The 20,199-nt window shown below is 39.0% G+C and overlaps 4 protein-coding genes across 7 annotated transcripts; 1 reads left to right on the forward strand and 3 right to left on the reverse strand.

Annotated features, from left to right (window-relative positions):
- Positions 1-4,968: 4,968 nt before the first annotated feature.
- On the reverse strand, positions 4,969-6,044 carry LOC114133282 (odorant receptor 131-2-like). Its single transcript, XM_027999056.1, has one exon. It carries the CDS (start codon positions 6,042-6,044, stop codon positions 5,109-5,111), a length of 936 nt encoding a protein of 311 aa, XP_027854857.1. The 3' UTR covers positions 4,969-5,108.
- Positions 6,045-9,543: 3,499 nt separating this feature from the next.
- LOC114133281 (odorant receptor 131-2-like) lies at positions 9,544-12,102 on the reverse strand. Of its 2 annotated transcripts, XM_027999055.1 has the most exons (3): positions 10,871-12,102; positions 10,664-10,759; positions 9,544-10,546 (listed from the first exon to the last, which is right to left on the reverse strand). In XM_027999055.1, the coding sequence occupies exons 2-3, from the start codon at positions 10,727-10,729 to the stop codon at positions 9,794-9,796; spliced, it is 819 nt and encodes a 272-aa protein (XP_027854856.1). In that variant the 5' UTR covers positions 10,730-10,759; positions 10,871-12,102; the 3' UTR covers positions 9,544-9,793. The 2 variants fall into 2 exon arrangements, with proteins under 2 accessions (XP_027854856.1, XP_027854855.1); XM_027999054.1 differs by having other exon boundaries at positions 9,544-10,759.
- Positions 12,103-12,916: 814 nt separating this feature from the next.
- LOC114133284 (diablo homolog, mitochondrial-like) lies at positions 12,917-14,631 on the forward strand. Of its 3 annotated transcripts, none has more exons than XM_027999059.1 (6): positions 12,917-13,222; positions 13,324-13,438; positions 13,514-13,639; positions 13,732-13,842; positions 13,943-14,039; positions 14,144-14,631. In XM_027999059.1, exons 1-6 carry the CDS (start codon positions 13,107-13,109, stop codon positions 14,347-14,349), a joined length of 771 nt encoding a protein of 256 aa, XP_027854860.1. In that variant the 5' UTR covers positions 12,917-13,106; the 3' UTR covers positions 14,350-14,631. The 3 variants fall into 3 exon arrangements, with proteins under 3 accessions (XP_027854860.1, XP_027854861.1, XP_027854862.1); XM_027999060.1 differs by having other exon boundaries at positions 12,918-13,222; positions 13,324-13,420; XM_027999061.1 differs by having other exon boundaries at positions 12,918-13,222; positions 13,324-13,396.
- An 809-nt stretch (positions 14,632-15,440) lies between these two features.
- Positions 15,441-16,364, reverse strand: LOC114133283 (odorant receptor 131-2-like). Its single transcript, XM_027999057.1, has one exon. It carries the CDS (start codon positions 16,362-16,364, stop codon positions 15,441-15,443), a length of 924 nt encoding a protein of 307 aa, XP_027854858.1.
- Positions 16,365-20,199: the final 3,835 nt, after the last annotated feature.

Consider the following 20,199-nt stretch of genomic DNA (forward strand, 5'->3'; position numbering starts at 1 on the left):
CCAGGTGCATAGACCGTGGAAAAGGCGTGGTAAGTACAAAAACAAATCTCTACACGCCAGGCACTGCTATGTCACATATGTGAACGATAAGCGTACTCAGTTGTTGATCATTTTTAGTAGAAAAAGTTCATCCTCCTCTCTTTGCACAGGAAGGCTTCAGTGACTGACAGAACTGCTTCGTTTCAGTTGCATTTACAAGACCTTTTCTACGGCCATTGAGATCGAGGCTGCCGCATGTTTTTAGTTGTTCGATGAAAGAACATGTCCGTTCAACAGCTTCGGTGGATAATAATGATAAGAGCAGGAGATCAACTCTGTTTTCCACAGCTTCGCAGCCTGCAAGTACCCCGCTATGAATCGATGTTGCAGCATGTCTAGGTCTTTCGAAAAAGTTAATCATTCCTAGGACCAAACCAATTATTCTTTTTCCGTCAACCATTTTGGACATAAATAATAATAATAATAAAAATCACAGGTATTACTGTGTGCAGTGTAGGTTGTCAAGGATGCTGCGCACATCAATACTTGATTGCTTGCAAAACTTTGGGGTGATACGTTCACTCTAACTATCCAATTAGAGGGCAGAGACCTTCTGATGTCTGTGTGAACAACCTAGCAACCTCAGTGAGTTTAATTTGAAAGCTGATTGTAAAAAAAAAGTTTATTTAATAGATTCTGAAGGCCCTATTTGGATTAGATTGCTCTGAGCAGCACATAGAGACTGAAATGTACCAACTGCTATGTGTGGATGTGGTTTCATATGTATTATGAATGAATTGCACAATGGTCATGGAGCAATGTTGGCGCAGATACACCTCTGTGGGGTTCATGTATAACAGATGCCGACTTGCAAAAGTTGTTTGTCTTGTCTGTGGAAACTGTGCGCATATTTGCATAAATCAAAGTAAAGCAAACTGCCTGGTTTCAAGGGTTCAATCTGTTCTTGTTTGTTTTAGTCTAAAGATAAATTACAGAACTTTTAAGTTTTTCAACTTAAAGGCTGAAGTTTAAGTTCAGGTTATGATGTCATTCCCTCATCATAAACATGTCCGAAATGTTGCTTTGATTTATTTTTTTTTCAAACGTGTCAGAAATCTTTGAATCTGTCATTAAGGGCTGCCTTGATGCATGCTCAAGTAATTTGTTTGGGGAATCAAAGTTTATTTTCTTGCATTGCCCATTGAGCTCCTTCAGACTAGCAACAGCTGCAATTAGAAAACACCTGATGGAACTGCATGTCTGCGGAGCTCATCGTATTAACTTCTTAGGTAAGGTGTAGACAGCATCACGGAGAAGCATTGCTGGGTCAGAAAGAATAGGAGTTTCTTAAAGAGACAGAGGCCAATTTCAAGCCATCAGATACGACCATGACGTGAAGTCAAATTTCTTTGACGTTATATTTGATATGTAGCATTTTCATAACAACTGAAGGTAACATAGTTAGATGATTTTGCTATAAAATATGTGCCTGAAAAATACATAATGCCACCCAGTTTCCCCCCTTTATAGATACAAATAAATTTCTATTTCAGTTTGTTTAACAAAATATTTTCTAAATTTGCTTGGTCCAGAATACAATGTAGGTCTGTACAGTAGCGCTTGCAGCTGTACAGCCGTACGCACTGTGCTGAGATTTTCCTTTAAGTAAAAAAAAAGGGAGAAGAAAAGTTTATTGGATTCTTTTTCATCTAACCTGTTTGCTATTAACAAAATTGTTGAGAGAAAAAAACAAATCTTTTGTGTGTCAAAAAATCCTGTAAGTAGCCCACATCTGTGTAAGTCTATTGGTCAGTTGACGTTTGTTTATTAATTCATTGTGAAAAGTATAGGGTAAGTAGAGAATAATTAAAACAAGAAATTAGGAAATATAATGTGGAGACACTAAGAATGATTAAAATATCAGTTAAAGATAATAAGATAAACGAAGCAGTTAGACATTTTTTGAAGGAAACATGATGGTATGGAAGAATTTATGTTAGGAATATAAAAAAAGATAAAGGGAAATACTCTTGTACGCACTCCAGCACAGCAGATGGCGATAATGCATCTTAACGTTAGATGTCATCCGCCATTAAAAATCAAAAAGAAGAAGAAGAAGACTTTCGTTTATGTGGCGGCTTGGCGCCTTTTCTGTAAGCTAAACGTGACTACGCAGTGAAGCTAACTAAAGATTAATGAGCGGAGTTTGAACCCGCCTATAGTTCTAGCAGGGGTCGAGTGGACCCCGCCTGAGCTTTTTACCGTGTGCTCGGTTCTGGCCGGGTCGCCGGTTTTTTTTTGTGGTTTTTTTTGGTTTCGCGAACTTTAGAGCCAACTGGTCACCCGGTTAGCTAACCATTACATCTGTCGAGCTCTTCCTGAACATCGCACTAAAAGACTGCAGGAGGGTTAAACATTTAAATCTAGTCGAAACATTTGCCAAAAGAGTAGAAATTAAGCAAATATTGTTGTTTCACCTTCTTCTCCTCCTATGGACGTCTGACACACCACCGGAACCACCGGAACCTGGGAATCTCCATCTCTCCTGGGCCACACGGGTAGGCTTTGCTTTCCTAACTTTATTATTTTTTGCAATTTATAAAACAAAAAACACAAACAAAAACAGCGGAATAGGTTTAATAATTGGTTGAATGACTTTGTCGACGTGTCACTGAGTTCTACAGGGACTGGGTTGAACCCAGTGGGTTGAACGAAGCTGAAGTTGGTTTCCGATTCGGGAAATGGGTAAAGGGTGATTCCACCTAATTTTTCATTACCTTCCGCATCTTTAATCGACTTTAGTTTAAAAACTACAACACCTAGACTCTTCAAACCTAGACTAAATTATTCTCAACTAGTAGCAGAATATTTAGAACCATGTTTGGGATTTGTGAAACTTTTATCTGATTTGTACGTCTGGTGGCAAGCCAGGAGTTGGAGTAGCAAGTGTTGCCTGGCGAACATTGATTAAATGTTACAGAGCTTTACAAATGTTTGATATATTTACAGCGTGGGCATTGAGAGGGATGGGTCTGTTCTGCTCTGACTATGGCTCCGCCACGGCGTCAACAGTAGTTGAATAATTGACTGTGTGAGACTGCCTGAGGAAGCGGGAGAAGCTAATGGTGGTAGACAGACAAACAGACTGCAGCCGAGCTGCAGACCGTTCTCACCATAAAAGTCTCCAACAACACAGAAAAAGAGTTGCTAGATTTACCACTTGTAGTTTTTGGAGAGAAAAAAATGGATAGAGGAGTTTGAAAAATCGATAAATATAGCAACAAAGTTGATAAGTTGACATCGCTTCTTTTGTTCTGATCACAGTCCCACTCACCCACTTTGCTCATCCTCACACTAAGGACCAGGAAGTTCAAAATGAACTGTTCATTGCTGGGTCTTGTTGTCATATGAGTTTACTGATGGACCGGAACCATGTGACCACACATGCAGGAAATCAGCCGACACAAATAATCAGACTTTACTTATTTTATTCTTTTTAGCACTAGAAAAGAGAGACGCTTACCCTCACAGGCTAATTTGTTGTGGAGTGAATATAATCGAAATTATACAGCATCTGCTCAAACACGGAAGACATATTGCTTATATACTAAGGTCCGCCTCCTGGTCTGCTGATGTGTCATGTCACTAAAGGTCCTCCCAGTGGTCATCCGATGCTCTAAATTAACTAAAGTTAAGTTTCGTTTCTACAGAAAGTTTCCATATAAAACAAAAGGCTTTTGTGTAGAATCTTTGTGTCCGTAGTTTGTGTGTGCGTGCATGTATGGAGTAAACGTCTCAACAGTCTCTGCAGAGCTGAAGGACTTTTGCTGAGGGAAATCAGCTGTCTGGTGTTCCTGTCAAAAGCTGGAGCATATACATTTTTATAAGCTTATTTGTGAGCTAGCCTCTTTATTAGTAAATTGAATATTATTTCAGATCTTTGTATAACTTTTCTTCAGGTTAACTTTGAAAGTGAGGTATTATTATTGCAGGTTAGTTTTCTAAACTACAAAAACTGTTAGGGATGCTCAAATATGAAAAATTGGACTGATATTGATATCTGATAGTAACACCGGTGTTATGTCAGATTTACCAATATTTTATTTTCTAAAAATTTTTATCCGATTACTCGATTAACCGTAAGAAAAATGGGTAGATTACTCGATTACTAACATATTCGTTTACAACAGCCCTACTTTTGAACTCTAAACACAAACACAATTTATTTCTACAACAACAAAGCTCAGGTTAACCTTAGTTTTGCTTTATAATAAGCATTTCACTATTTACTTTTCACTAAGTCGCATAGGAGATGTTGGGCTTTGTTCAAGCAAATTGATTTATTTCAAAGAGGTTTTAAAAAACAATTGAACAGGCAAGAAGTACGACAGAGAAGAAACAAGTGCATACATAACCAAGAACAAAATAATTTGTTTACCACTACTTTTCTGTTTGAAAAGGAGTAGGAAATATTAAATAACTTATGAAAAATATTTTTATCGGAAGTGCAGAGAGGGGGCAGCAACACAGCAGGAAGATTTTATTTTAGTAACATTATAGGACTTTTCCACACAATGAAAACTTTTACATTGTAACTTATTAGATTACAAAAAGACTAATTCTGCAAACAAGTAAGACTTGAAGTAAACTAACTTATTGTTTACTTTTGGCTATACCTCATAAAAGTGTGTAAAATTAATAAAAACTTGTCAGAAGTTGTTCTTTGGCCTTAATTCTATTATAAAATGTTTTTTCTACTACGGCAGTGTTTTTACATTACTTCCAATGATCTTGCTATCAAAATATGTATATATTTTTGACATACCTCCCACCTAAGTGTAAGAGCACAGTAGCGAATGTAAGCCCTTGGGGTCTTTTTTGGACTTGTACCGAAAGACTCTGTGGTTACAAAATGATGAAAAATATCATTTGCAAGTAACAAAATTATCCATAATTAACTGTACAACTTCCGTAATGATGTTATTGCCATTTAATTACAATAACAAGTCTATTGTTTCATAATAGACTTGGTTAACAGCTGTCTCGCTTAAGGATCTGCACATATTGTGTTTGTACAGGACTGAAACATATTTTTAAACTCAGTTTATAACTGGTTAAAATCTGAGTCACTATTTGAAGAAGGGCTTATCTCTCTTTGAGCAGCAGAGGAATCTGTTCTCAATGTGCTTTTTCAGACTCTGGTCCCTGAAGCCATAAATGAGCGGACTGAGAAAGCGAGGTATCAGGATGAAACAGAAATAATTAAAAAAGGCGACATCCTCAGCCAGCCAGTTAGTGTGGAGCCCAATGAGAGTTTCAGAGATGGGCTGGGTGAAAGCCAGCAAGCACAGCAGCAGCTGGAAGCCGTGCAGCAGCACAGTGTGCATGGCTTTGCTCACTGAAGCTCTGTCCTGCCGCATCTTCCTAGTTTCCATCACAATCCTTACATAGGTGAAGAGGATGATAACACTTACCACTGCAAAGGAAAGTACATTCACAACAAACCGATAAACTCCCTGGATCGGCGATGAGTTAATAATAGTAGGTTTGCAGAGGATGTTGGTAGAGAGGACATCTACAGTCAGAGTATGCTTCCCAATGGAAAACTCAATGACCGGGAATGTGAAGCTGATGATCCACAGAGGCAGAATAATGATCCAGATACGGTCTGAGCGCCAGGAGGCCGGGCGCTGCAGAGGATAGAAAATGGAAACATATCGCTCCAGTGACATGGCAGCCAGGATCAAAGTGGTATTCTGGAAGGTACCGGTAGATACAAAGAGCAGATTGACACAGAACAGAAGAGGTAACTTGACCTGACCCATCACACAGAGGAAGAGCAGCACAGAGGACAGGATCTGCAGGGTGTCGTTGATCAGCATGTGTGCAAACAGGATGTAACGGGAAGTGTCCAAAAACTGTTTATGAGAGGCAAAGATCTGCAGCATGACAGCGATGATGCACAGGAAGACGCAGAACAACGGGATTACCACACACACCTTGATGATCACAGAGAAGCTTTTTGGGGAAGCTTCATTGACAGAAAGTTCAGTCCGGTTCTGCATTTTTCTGCTCTGAACAAATAGTTTCTGTTTCAGAAAAACACAGTAAGTTTCAGTTTACACAAAAAGAGTTAAAGAATAACAATGTTCAACATTTTCCCCATTGACCGAACTTCACTCACCTACCAATCCCTTTATCAGCCAGAGGAGCTCAGACTGTTTTACTTCACATGGTGTCTTTGTAGAGACGTGTTTCAGGAGGAATTGCCTCCTTAACTCAGATGTTCAAGTCATTTTCTACTATGTAGGCTTGGACTCGATTCCTCCAGAGACACACCACCATTGCCAAGTGTTGAGATTCTAATTAGCAACACATTTCAGAGGAGAGAACAGCTAATAAAGTTTCACAAAACATAAAAGTGAAACTTTCCAACTGATAAAACTAGGAAGAAGTTATCTTCTCTGCATAGACAACCTTACATTTTATATTCTAAAATGAAATGTATCCAAATACTTTGTGATGGGAGTGTAGATATCCATAGTATATACACATATTTTTAAATTTCAACTACAAACCTCAATGAGCTTTTATGGGATTTATGTGATATCTGATAAAGTACAAGTAGATTAATACCTGGCTTATTTTAAGACCTGGACTGTAAAATATAGGATTTTCTTTAAATGATAGAGATAGCAACTGATTCAAATAAATAAATATTAGATAGGTGGATAGATACATTTATTTTCTAAAATGTACTTTGAGAACAAGTGAGCCATTCTAGCTGCAGCGATACACCAATCACTAGCCATCAATAGCCATCTGCCTAATAATACTTAGGCCCTCTTTCACTTTATAAACAGCCTTCATTTGTTAAAGGAACAGTACTGTGAAAAAAATACATGTACATCATGGTAAAATGTTATTCCCTCATCAAAAACATAATGTATATCACCCCCATTTGTATTTCCTAAATATTGTTTCATGTGCCTTGTCTGCTCATACAGTTGGGCCTTTTTCAGTGCACAAAAACAACTCAGAGAAAGTTGACGATTTGATTCTTTTTTGTTTTTGCTGAAGGTCCATGAGTATAGGGCATAAGACATATGGCAAAGGTCAACAGGCCGGGACTTGAACGTGTAACAGCCACTTTGAGGACCAATGCCTTCGTATATGGCATTGGTCCCCAAAAGATAAGGCTTTTTATCACCGCGGACCGGTCAAGGCGTGGCAATTTTACTGTGGCCTAGGGGAGTGGGGGATGGGGGTTGAACCGTCAGACAAGGCTTCTGCATGTTGGTGTGCCCGCTAAAGCCTAGTTCAGATGGCACAATTTCCAATTTTTGCCCCGATTTTCCCTGTACGAACATCTTAGAATGTTCCGAGTTCTAAGATTGTCGCTTGCGATAATCATAACCAATCATCCTGCAGTGTGTGGTGTGTTACGCAGAACGTTGGACCGTTGCGATCTAAAATCGGGCATATTCAACATGTTTTATTGTCTTGGGCCAGCCTGTGGGGTTTTCCCTGACTGGGAGCAGCCTGTTGAATGTGACAGGTAGCCAATCAGAAAGCACAGTGACATAAGAATAGAGGGGAATCCCAAACAGCTGACATGGCGATATGTGGAAACAGCATGAATGTTTATTCAGCATTTCATACAAGAAATATCAACAGAAATGATAATGAGAGGAACTGGAGTGAAACTGGTACCACAGTTGATAAACCCGATAACGTTTCATCATTAACGTGACATAAATAGGTTATAAAGATAAGGCTATTCATTGAGTCAGGGCTTGACGCTGACACTAGCTCGCTTAAAATGAGTCCGCAAACTGTCACTACTGCTTCTACATTGTCATCCGTGTTTGTTTATTCTACATTCACGTATGTTGGGGGTTTTACGGGATTTTCTTCTGGAACCGGGATGTTTGCGAGTGAAATCGGTTCATGTGTGGTGTGTTGCTCCTGCCATGTGACCAATCGAACCTGTTATACTTTTATCGGCTTGTGTCATGTGTGGTCACGGAGGTCTGGAAAATCATCTGACTATCCTTAAATTGTGCCGAACTAGACTTAGGACTCATAAGCCCTACTCCTCCACACGCGACCCTAACGTTCTCTGACTGGTCGGTATGGTAACGTTTACACCTTCAAAATACGGTACAGATGCGCCACAAAAACGAACATTTTACTTTCATGAAATTTTTAACTCACAATAGCGACAAATTAATTGGGGACGACTTGCGCTTTATCCCTGCACCACCTTGTTGCATGCTTCAACAAGACTTCTTCTAAAATAAAAAAGCTCAATTTTACCTTTTTATAAAGTTTTCAATGAGCATTTCACCAGTTACTCTACAATGGTAGCTTTCCACTTGTCTAAGTCACATAGATGATGTTGGGCTTTCTTCAAGCACAAATTTAAACTATCTCAAAAAATTTTCTATAAACAATTGAACAAGCAATACGTACAAGCAGAGAAAATCATGTGCATACATAACCAAGAACAAAATAATTTGTTTACCACTACTTTTCTGTTTGAAAAGGAATAGGAAGCATTAAACAACTTCTGAAGAACATTTTTTACAGTATATCTATTGAAATACAGTGACTTGACAGCAACATTGCAAAAGGATTTTACTTCAGAAACATAACACAATAAATTTACAGAAGGTTTTCTACATAATGAAAGCATTTAAATAGTCATTTAGCAGACTTTCCTAATGTCAAGAGCAAAAGAGGACCAATGCTGCATTTGAGGGCAAACTGGAAATCAGAATTTTTAATGTTTTGTGAAATAAAAAAACATATTTAATGATATTTTTAACAAATTTCATGTTTGAAATAATTTCCTCAGAATGTCTCCATATGCAAAATTTGTATTTTAGTTCTTCTCATTTAGGAATGAAAGAAATTGTCACCTTTTTGTCATTTTTGCTTATGATTTTGGCAAAAAATTAAAAACAGACATCAATGCCTCTTCAGTACTAAAACACGATACGAAAATATCACTAGTCAAAAAATTACTTAGGCCATTGCTTTAAAAATGTGGCAATATGTCAATATTAAATTGTGAAGGAACATGTTGACAATTTGCAGAAGGAGAACAGTTGTAATATCTTTGCCAATTACATTTTTATTTCAGATTCATAATTCTGCACAGACACATCACTTATTTTCCTTTGCTACTTATACGATCATATATCAATTTCAGAGTTTAAAAATCCATGTATATTTTATGAGTTTGGGGAAAAATCTTATTAACTGTTAGCTGTACCTAACAGTGTGAACTTTAAAAAAAAAATGGTTAAGAGCTGTTCAGAAGTGTTTGTGGTCTGAATCTTGTTAAATAACCTATTCCATTGTTTTTTTTTAATTACAGAATGATATTACTATGAAACATCAACACTGTCAACCTTTTTTTTTTTTTTTTTACCCCTCCAGGGGGTCTTTTTGTGGGCTCTAGTGTCCCTTATGTGGCAGTAGGCTGACAGGAAACGGGGAAGGAGAGGGGGGAAGACATGCGGCAAATGTCGTCGGGTCCGGGAGTCGAACCCGCGACGGCCACGTCGAGGACTCAAAGCCTCCAAATATGGGTCGCGCTAACCCCTACGCCACCACGGCACGCCAACACTGTCAACCTTTTAAGATGTTTCCCATCTCAGTGCACAGTAGAGAATGCTGTCTTTGGGTCTTATGGGTACCAGTACCTCTGAAAAAACATCTTTGGTTGTGTCTGTCCAGCTTTAGGACCTGCACCAACCATGATTGTGTAGGAATATAACACATTATCAAGATTAAACTTGAGTCACTATTTAAAAAAGGGTTTTCTTTTCTTTGAGCAGCAGAGGAATCTGTTCCCAATGTGCTTTTTCAGACTCTGGTCCCTGAAGCCATAAATGAGCGGACTGAGAAAGCGAGGTATCAGGATGAAACAGAAATAATTAAAAAAGGCGACATCCTCAGCCAGCCAGTTAGTGTGGAGCCCAATAAGAGTTTCAGAGATGGGCATAGTGAAAGCCAGCAAGCACAGCAGCAGCTGGAAGCCGTGCAGCAGCACAGTGTGCATGGCTTTGCTCACTGAAGCTCTGTCCTGCCGCATCTTCCTGGTTTCCATCACAATCCTTACATAGGTGAAGAGGATGATAACACTTACCACTGCAAAGGAAAGTACATACACAGCAAACCGATACAGTTCCTGGATTAGGGATGAGTTAATAACAGTACCTTTGCAAAGCATGTTTGTAAAAAGGACATCTACAATGGGACTGTACTTCCCGATAGAAAACTCAATAATGGGGAATATGAAGCTGATGATCCACAGAGGCAGAATAATGATCCAGATGCGGTCTGAGCGCCAGGAGGCCGGGCGCTGCAGAGGATAGAAAATGGCAACATATCGTTCCAGTGACATGGCAGCCAGGATCAAAGTGGTGTTCAGAAAGGTACAGGTGCACACAAAGAGCAGAGGGACACAGAACAGAAGAGGTAACTTGACCTGACCCATCACACAGAGGAAGAGCAGCACAGAGGACAGGATCTGCAGGGTGTCGTTGATCATCATCTGTGCAAACAGGATGTAACGGGAAGTGTCCAAAAACTGTCTGTGAGAGGCAAAGATCTGCAGCATGACAGCGATGAAGTACAGGAAGACGCAGAACAACGGGATTACCACACACACCTTGATGATCACAGAGAAGCTTTTTGGGGAAGTTTCATTGACAGAAAGCACAGACAGATTCTGCATTTTGCTGCTCTGAACAAATAGTTCCTGTTTCTGAAAAACAGTAGCAAAACAGTAAGTTTCAGTTTACACAAAAAGAACATAAATATACAAAATACAATCTATTAATGCTCGACATTTCACTATTGACCGTACTTCACTCACCTACCAATCCCTTTATCAGGCAGAGGAGCTTACAGTTTTTTACTTCTCATGGTGTCTTTGTAGAGAAACATTTCAGGATGAATCCGTCTTAACTGAAATGTTTAGGTTACGTTGCATTATATAGGCTTGGACTTGATTCCTCTGAAGACACACCCCCATCGCCAAGTGACTCTTTATGATATTCTTGTTTGAATACCTTACACATTACCTTCTGAAAGGAATGTTATCACAAATCCATGCAAGATAGTCATAAACATTTTTATGTTATATGTGATAAAGTAACAATAGACTGATGAATATCTTATTTTAAGAATAAAGCAACAGAAAAATATGGGATTTTCCAGTGTGGTTGCTGAGGCAAAACTCGGGTGTGGGAGGAGTTCAGCGAGGCCATAGAGAAAGACTTTCGCACGACTTCAAGGCGATTCTGGTCCACCATCTGATGTACAGCAGTACAGCACCAACACTGTTCATAGTGGGGATGGTCTGCTGCTAACCTCAACAGCTGTAGGCTGAGCAAACTTCATCCGTGTAGCATAACACATCACGTGACATTCGGTAAAAAGTGTGACTGAAACACTAAAGTTTGAGCTTGCACCCTGGTCTCTGGAACATTTCAAAAAGCACTGAAGTGACAAAAAGAAGTGCTATATTTGGTGCATTGCATTATCTTCTTAGGCCATTTTCCAGTGTCTCCCTCTTGCACAGCTACGTCGAGGTCAGTGATCAGAGCTCAGGATTCCAGGGTTGAAAGAAGGTGATTCAATCAGCCAAGAAATGTCCGGAGTAGACAGAGAGCAGCTCAATAGTTTGGTAAATCCCCCACAGTTTGAGTAAATCTTGAGTCGTAAGATTCCAACTGATTACCATGAATCTCTTGGGCTCAGTTGTTCAACCTGAAGGTTTAACCCAAAGACATAACCCGTTTTGTCAACAAGCAGAGTTTAGAGAGTGTTTGCTGAGTTTCGTCAGCTCTTTACGTCCATTCTGCGTCAGTAAAAAGGGATGGACGGGGGTTGGACTGTAATCTGTCCAAAGCAAATTTTCTCCAACTGAACTCTGAATGAAAAAAGATAACTATTTTTGGCTGGGAGACAAAATTGACGCTCTTCAAATCAACAGGATTCTTGGTTATACATTAAATGACACAGAAAAAAGACAAACAAAAAAGTTAATTTCACGACGTTCAGCAATTCCTTGGAAGACCACTTGGTTGACTTATTCCCAGTCGTATCTTTTTCTCTTGAATTCATTTTGCAATTCAGACTTGACTGAGCAATAAGTGGCACTTAGAAGACACTTTTCTTTTACTTTGCAGCAGGTTAACTTGAGATTAGATTTAAATGTAAAAGGTTTGATTTGAAACATAGAAACTAAAGATTAGATCATGTTGAAACGTGTGACTTGACAATGAGATTGTACTGTCATTTTGCCATGTCTGCGTAATACACAAGCACATTATATACATTTTATGAAAGTTATCCTACTCAGCAGGGATCTCTTGACTCGTGATTATGTATATTATTGTGACTGTGCACTTTTTATTTTATAATTTTGTACAGTATATTATAATTACTATTATTGCTAATATTGCTCTTGATTCTATATACTCCTTTGGAACTTCTGTGTGAAAATATATATATCTGGTAGACGAAGGCCAGTTGCCTAAGGGATTGTATGCTAGGAATTGTATGCAAGATTGATAGGGGACGGCCAGGTTCTATTATATTGCTTCATAATATGCGAAGCAGATTATGATTGGCATCAGACATATTGTCTACAAGCTTGGGCTGGGTAATGCTGGATTTTTTTAGGCCTGATCTAAACTCTAACAGGGATCCAACCTCCAGAAGTGTGGGACAAGAGGTGCACAGAGAATAAAGTAAACGAACAGGGAAAGTGTTGTCCAAACTCACTACCCGCCTCTCTGTCCTGCACGTATCAGTAGGACTTTAGATAAAGCCAAATACGTACATTTGCAAGCAACGTCAACAGATCAATACCTTTTACGTAATCAACACGAGCTGAGGCTTTATAAATATCCTAAGGGTGGAACTGTCAACACTCGCTCAACAGACTCCAAACTTTCTGGATTCTTTTCTTCATTCTACAAACACAAGCCATCAATAAGTGAGCAGGACTTTCTTTTACTTTGTTGAAGACAGAAAATCAGCACTTATCGCTCAACAAATCTTAAAAAGCATCAGCTAGAGCAGCTAAACTAAAAGTCTTCAAGATGCAAGCCGTTCGTCGGTGTTCAGCGTGTGCAAAACATGCTGCAGGAGGACTGGTACAAAACCAAGAGGTTTCCCTGTTGCAAAGGAGAGGAGCAGCCTGCATCCGCTACCTCAGGTAAGTTACTTTGTAAACAGGAAGCAGTAGCAGTTTAAGTTCTTATTTGCTGTCCATAACTTTAGATCTCTAAGTATTTCTTGTATCTTTTCCCTCTGCAGTACTTCTGAGAAGAGGTCTGGAGTTCAGAAACCTGGAGAGATGACGAACCCGACTCACATCAGCCTGGCCTCATTAAGTGTCGGCCATGGGCTTTGGGTGAGTCAAAGACTCAATGTAAAAATAAAAAAAACTATTCATCATGCCTTACAAGAAGAAAATAGTAAAACTAATGTTCTTTTCTTTTTGCAGCAGGTTGAGGATCTTTCCCATAACTCTCTGATCAGGAGAGCTGCCTCAGTGCTGACAGACAGCTCCAGTTCTTTCCTCTCTCAGGCCACCCTGGCTCTCACCGATGCGCTGACAGACTACTCAAAGGTAGATTCTGCATTTGCATTAAATGTCCAAATTGTTGGTGTTAATTCATCACAGGAATATTAAACCTGCTCCTGTTTTGCTCTTTTCCAAAGGCTGTGCACTCACGCATCATTTTCCAAAAGAGATATCTTGCATCCGTGGGCAAGATGAGTCCATCAGAGGAGGAATCCCTCCAGCGGGCGATCAGTGGCTGGCGTTCAGAGGTAGGCCTGAGAAAAGATCTGAATTACACTTCTAACATTTTTGTTTCTTGCAAAAACATGTATTTGTTATACTGATTATTTCTTGTATGTGTCCTAACAGGCTGCTGAGAGACTGAATGAATGTAAGCATTATGACTCGACCTGGATTAAAGCTGTCAACCTCTGTAAAATGGCAGCTGAGGCAGCATACTCCTCAGGTGAGGGAAATTAGAGCAGTGTAGTCAAACTTCTAATATGTACTTTTGACCATTTCCATATTGTTCAGAAAATGATGTGCATGTTTGGGCCTCTAATTTTGCAGGAGCCCATCAAGCGTCCATCCTGGTCCAAACAAATATTCAGGTGGCCCAGTCGCAAGTGGAGGAGGCACGGAAACTGTCATCAGAGGCAGATAAGAAGCTGGCCGAGACTAAAGTGGAGGAGATCCAGCGAATGGCCGAATATTCAGCTTTTCTAGAGGGCAGCGAGGAGCATGAGGTGCATGAGGCTTATCTACGGGAGGACTGAGTCAACCACAGCAGAAAGCATGTCAGAGTGCAATTGATTTCCTTATGAAACGTTCATCTATTAAACTTTTTTTTTTCTTTTCACTTTAACTTAATCTGGATTCTATAGCATTGTATAGATTGTATATATTTATATTTACAAGAAAGGCAACAGATTTCCTGATGGAAATAAATAAATAGCAATTTTTTAAGTATTATCTACTGTATCCCTTGTTATTTATTTGATTCGTGTCGTTTCCACAATTAAATCATCAGTGATGAATATGGAGAAAGAGAACAACAAAAGCTGATGTTTTACTGTATCAAGAGTGTTTGTTTTTTTTATTATGTTTATCATTTTTTATGTTGAAAAAATAAAAAGATAAAGTATAAAAACACTTTTGTGGGGATTTTTTTTTTTTTTTTCAAAGTTTTGTGTTGCCTTTTCACATTTTCCCAAAGCTGTGAAGATTTGATCTTGTTTATGAAGCAAAGGTTGAGACATAACTCGCAAAACAAAAACAGACTATTCGATTGAAAAGTTTTTGATTCCGAGTTTATTTTTATTTCTGTAAAAATTCTAATTGTATTACAGATGTCACAATGATTTTTAAAAAGAGAGAGTGAACTTTATCATGATCTGGCAGATTAGAGCGAGATCATGGCTCTAATCTGCAAGATTTGTGTCAAGGTTTTCTGAGATTAAGGAATATAAAGTTTTAAAAAAGGTTGCAGTACATTCCCTTTCATACTGTTTCTGCAATTTAAAGTCCATCTATCATGAAGCCAGAGATAATTGTTTTCTTATTTTAGCAGCAGAAGTAATGAATAATAGAATTAGCTATTGTGCTGGAATAATTGTACATAGCTGCACTGTCGTCGTATTTCAAAATGTAGAACTGCACGAACTGATTGGAAAACAATGAACTTATTTAGAAACATGCAAGCAACTCATGGGAGAAAAGATTTAGGAATGTAATTATAATTTAAAACTTTTGTTAATTTCTTACAATTTAGAACAAATTATGCATAAAAATAAAAGCAAAACTACAGAGCGTAATAGTAATAATAATAATATAATTCAATCTTTCCTGTACTTCTAGGTAATTTAACTCAGACTGTGAATCTTTTACGAAAACAGAAGCAAATATAATTTTTAAGTGCAAGAAAAAACATTTCATCCCTGAGCCCATAAACCAGAGGACTCAGACATCTCGGTGCGAGGCTAAATACTATGTAATTAAAATATTGGATATTCAAAAATAAATTAACATCAACTTTAAGCGCAGCAGCTTCAGTGAACGGGTTCCATAGCAGGATGAGGCAGAGCAGCAGCTGGAAGGCGTGAAGAATCACGGTTCTCATTCCTTTCTGTGTCGACTGTTTATTCTCTCCAGATGCAGCTTTGGCCACTTTGACAATCTGAATGTAGCAGAAAACTATGATGATGCACATGATGAAAAAGTAAAGTTGACTTATGGCAGACCTAAAGTGACGTTGCCACGGTTGTAAAATGAATATCTCCACTGAACACAACGCCCTTTGTTCGTAAAGGCCCAACGACGCCGTTGCAAAGAATATGGAGAGATTCAACATGGAGGGAACGGAGCTGATACCGTGAATGACGAGGATGCAGTGCATTGACCTGCGTGTGGAGCAGAGCTCTGCGTGCCGCAGTGGCAGGCAAATGGCCACGTAACGCTCCAGAGTCATAGCTGTCAGAGTCACAGGTGTGACCGCAACATAGAGCAACGTGACAATGGAAATGACGGTACACAACCACACCTGTATGGTGAACTGAAGAAAGTTGATAATTACCAAAACATTAGATAGGATTAGCACAAAACTGTCCGACATCAACATCACAGCAAATAAAATATACCGAGTGCTGGTGTGGAAGCACTCCTTCTTGAAGAACGTCACAATGAGCAACATGTTGATGCACAGAAAAATAGCCACCAAAATCTGAACGAGCAAAACACGGAAGCTTATCTGTTGCTGGAAAGAGCCAACAGCAACAGAGCTGTTATTAGACATTTTCCTTTTAAAGAAATAGAGATTTGTTCAAATGATGCAACAACTCATTTGTTGCATTATGTTTAAATATTACTACATAAAACAATATTCCTTAAAAAAAAATACAAAATCAAAGTCCAACCAAGGTGCTCAGATGAAATGCAGTAATTTCAAAACCTTCTGCTCCGATGCAAATAGTTTTAAACAGCCTGTTCACAAAGATCTCCTTGCATGAAGGCTTTAAATACAAGACATCCAGGAGCAATATCTAATGAAAGTTAACTCTGTGGTGTCGTCATCGCCACTTGCTGTTTGTGCACCTCAGTTGTTCTCAAGAGGGAACAGAAGAAAAAAAATGAGTTCTAGATGTTTGTCTCAATCTTGTTAAAAGAAAAAAAAACTTTTTACATTGTCTTTCAAATTGATACCATTAGGCTGAAATACAGAGTTTCTCAAGAATACATTTTAAAAAGAAGCTTAGTAGTTTTTAAGCTTCAAAAATTCTTCAATCAATTTTTTTTGATTGAAAAATTGTGCACTGATGGAAATTTAGATTTATCGGCTTGACAAATCTGATTTTGGACTGCAGATAGGCTTTCACCTGATTCAAAACAGTGAAAGGACTGACACACAGCAAACCAGCACCACAACAAACAATCCTCCCTGGAAATGTCTCAATGATAAAACACATGTTTTTTTATCAGGGAAGATGGCTAGCAGGAAGAATGCTGCACTTTGACAAAACATAAGGCCTTTCTGCAGTGCAGGACCCAGCCTCGTTATACTCTGGCGCTGGTTGTGTTTGCATTGAGCTGAGTGCCACCTCAAAACTTTGTTATGTAGCTTCAGCCTCTGATTTCTCTGCCTGCATTTACAGGACGTTTGTTTGCTTGTTTCTGTAGTAGTCTGCATCTCAGTAATCAGTTTCCCCTTTTTATCTCAGATTTGTAGCCCGAACAAAATTCATTCATGTAACATAACATATCCGATGACCTCCTGTAAAAATAGTGAATGAGACATTAAGGTGTGAGCTACAGGGCTGAATGGCTGCAGACCAGTCTTGAGACGAAAACTGACTCTACTTGTTTTTTCTTGGTCTTTTTCTTGGTCTCTGTCTTAGTCTTGGTCTCATTAGACAAGATGGGTGAATGTCGGTTTGAGACTCTTCATCTTCACCCGTAGATGTACAACAAGCTGAATGAAAATTAAATCAACATAAGTGATCAGAGTACACAAGTTTTTTCTGGTTTTTCCTCCAGCACAACCTCCAGATGGATTGGACATCTGAACGGATTCTCTCATGGCATATGGATTGCAGAAAAAACAGAGGTTTCTCAGCTTCTGACCCTTCCTCCTCCTCAGATACAATTATTTCTTCTAAAGAAGATACCAATGGCCAAGTGGATTGCCCTGACCTCTCCAGAGTACCTGGAGTAGTTCCTCAATCTCTGTGAGGTCTTCAACAAGTCTAAAGCCACTGTTTTGCTGTAGCATCTCCCTTCAGATTACACCACCCATCTTCAGCCTGGTTCTTCACCACCCAGGGGAAGATTAAATTCTCTGTCAGGAGGCAATGAAGAATTATTCATCGTTCGACCGTCCTCATCTCCTGCTGGGGCTGATTTTCACTTGTGGAGAAAAAGGATAAGACAATTCTCCCATGCATTGACTACCAGGACCTTGATGACTTCACAGTAAAGAACAGGGACCTACCTCTTCTTTTCTCTACAGCTATTGAACTGCTGCATGGTACTAAAATGTTCACAAAACTGGACTTGTGCATTGCTTACCATCTAGTGAGAGTTCGAGGAGGAGATGAGTGAAAGACTGCTTTTAATACACCTAGTGTTCATTATGAGTATTTAGAAATGCTTATTGAATTGACCGATGCACTTGCTTTTTTTCAGGCCCTAGTAAATTATGTCTTTCGAGATCTTCTCAATATGTCTTTGTTTATCTTGATGATAATTTTCTTCTCTGGTGAACAGACAGGTCAGCCAAGTGCTCCACGGACTCCTTGGCAAGACTGAAAAGGGTGATGTTCATGTACCCAGAGTTTCCTTCCTTAGTTTTATCATTTGTGAGGGTGAGGTAAAGATGACTCCAGTGAAAGTTAGTGCCATGACTGAGTGGCACCACAACCGCTAGCCTTTTGCAGCTGCAAGGATTCCTTGATTTTGCACATTTTTACTCAAAGTTTATTTGCGACTTTTGCTCCATTGCAGCTCCTCTGCATCAAACAATGTAAGGCCTGAGTGGTCTATAAGACCTGTTCACATCTGTCTCTGACCTCACACTACCACATCCTCACTGCCTGTTTATGTTTGGAGATGGATCTCAGCGAGCTGTGAAGAACAATAGGCATCACTCCTTTGCTTTTCTTTCCAGAATGTTGTCCTGTTCAGAAAGAAACTATGTATGAACATGAAGGTGGCAATGGAGGAGGTGGCAACATTGGCTGGAGGGGACAGAATACCCTTTCTTGGTCTGGACTAATCACAAAAATCTTGAGTACATAGAGAAGGCAAAGCTACTCAGTTAATTCTTTCAATTTTTCAGTTTTGTTTATACGCTGTTTTTTTTTTTTTGTGCCTCCGTCTTGTTTTGTTACTGCAGTGACCTGGAGGATTGAGTCTTGGCTCCACCCCTGTTGAGCTTGGACCTGGGTGTCTCTGGACGGGAGTCGAAAAGTTACATAACATTTTGGAAAAACACTGCTGTGACAAAAACAGGTGATACGTCTGATGCACTGCATTATCTCTTTTGACCGTTTTCCAGTGTCAGTCTCTTGCACAATTGCGCCGAGGTCAGTGATCAGAGCTCAGGGTTCCAGGGTTGAAAGAAGGTGATTCAATCAGCCAAGAAAGATCTAAAGTAGATAGAGAGCAAGCACAATGGTTTGGTAAATCCCCCACAGTTTAAGAGTAAATCTTGAGTCGTAAGGTTTGTACTGATTAACAAGAATCACGTGGGCTCAGTTGTTCAAGCTGAAGGTTTAACCCGTTTGGTAAACAGGCAGAGTGTAGGGAGCAGCTCGTTGGGTTTCGTCAGCTCTTTACGTCCATTCTGCGTCAGTGAAAAGGGATTGGACTGTAACCCTTCCAAAGCAAACTTTCTCCGTTTGGCCTCTGGATGGAAAAATATACCTATTTTTGGTTGGGAGCCAGAATACATGCTTTTCAAATCAACAGCGATCTCGGTTAAACATTAAATGACACAGAAAAAGGAAACATATCAGGCTGTTCTCTTCTTAGATGTAGAAAAAAGTGGGTTTGACAAGGTCAGACAGTGGGTTGATATGAATATTGCCTTAATAAATAAATAATAATAAATACAAATTATCTGTAGCAGTCTACACTTTAGTAGACTAATGGCAAAAATAAAGTAGATCCTTTTTAAATCGCAGATTTCATTCACAATTCTTATTTAAAACATCTTTTTCCCCACTTTATTCATAATATGATGAAATATGTGAAGTAAACTATTGTAAACATGAGCTCAGATGTTAAAAACATTTGATTTGATTTTAACCGTAGAAACCGTAAAGCTCTGATCATTTTAAAACCCTTAACAGAGGTGATACTTTCATTTATCCATGTCTGCGTTACGTATTGTATAGTTAAAATAATGACAATTAACATTTTGATCAACATATTCAAATAAGGCATTTTAGCTACACATTAAAACCAGGCTTTTCTTTATAAATAGGAGTGAAAACTACGAGAATGAACTGAGTTCATCATTGGACTTCCGTCATCAACCATTTATGATAAACCCAAGGATAAAAAAAAGTGGACTTCACATATGTAAGGACAAAATATCTGATTTTGTCTTTCTCGCGATTCTGGGGTGTTTG

This window comes from Xiphophorus couchianus, chromosome 18, assembly GCF_001444195.1.
Source record: "Xiphophorus couchianus chromosome 18, X_couchianus-1.0, whole genome shotgun sequence".
In the NCBI taxonomy this organism is placed as follows: Eukaryota; Metazoa; Chordata; class Actinopteri; order Cyprinodontiformes; family Poeciliidae; genus Xiphophorus; species Xiphophorus couchianus.

Coding starts and splice junctions, on each gene's coding strand:
- LOC114133282 (XM_027999056.1), bottom strand. CDS start 6,044: ATGCAGAACCGGACTGAACTTTCTGTCAATGAAGCTTCCCCAAAAAGC.
- LOC114133281 (XM_027999054.1), bottom strand. CDS start 10,729: ATGCAGAATCTGTCTGTGCTTTCTGTCAATGAAACTTCCCCAAAAAGC.
- LOC114133284 (XM_027999059.1), top strand. CDS start 13,107: ATGCAAGCCGTTCGTCGGTGTTCAGCGTGTGCAAAACATGCTGCAGGA. Junction 13,223..13,323: donor GCCTGCATCCGCTACCTCAG/GTAAGTTACTTT, acceptor TTCCCTCTGCAG/TACTTCTGAGAAGAGGTCTG. Junction 13,439..13,513: donor GGGTGAGTCAAAGACTCAAT/GTAAAAATAAAA, acceptor TTCTTTTTGCAG/CAGGTTGAGGATCTTTCCCA.
- LOC114133283 (XM_027999057.1), bottom strand. CDS start 16,364: ATGTCTAATAACAGCTCTGTTGCTGTTGGCTCTTTCCAGCAACAGATA.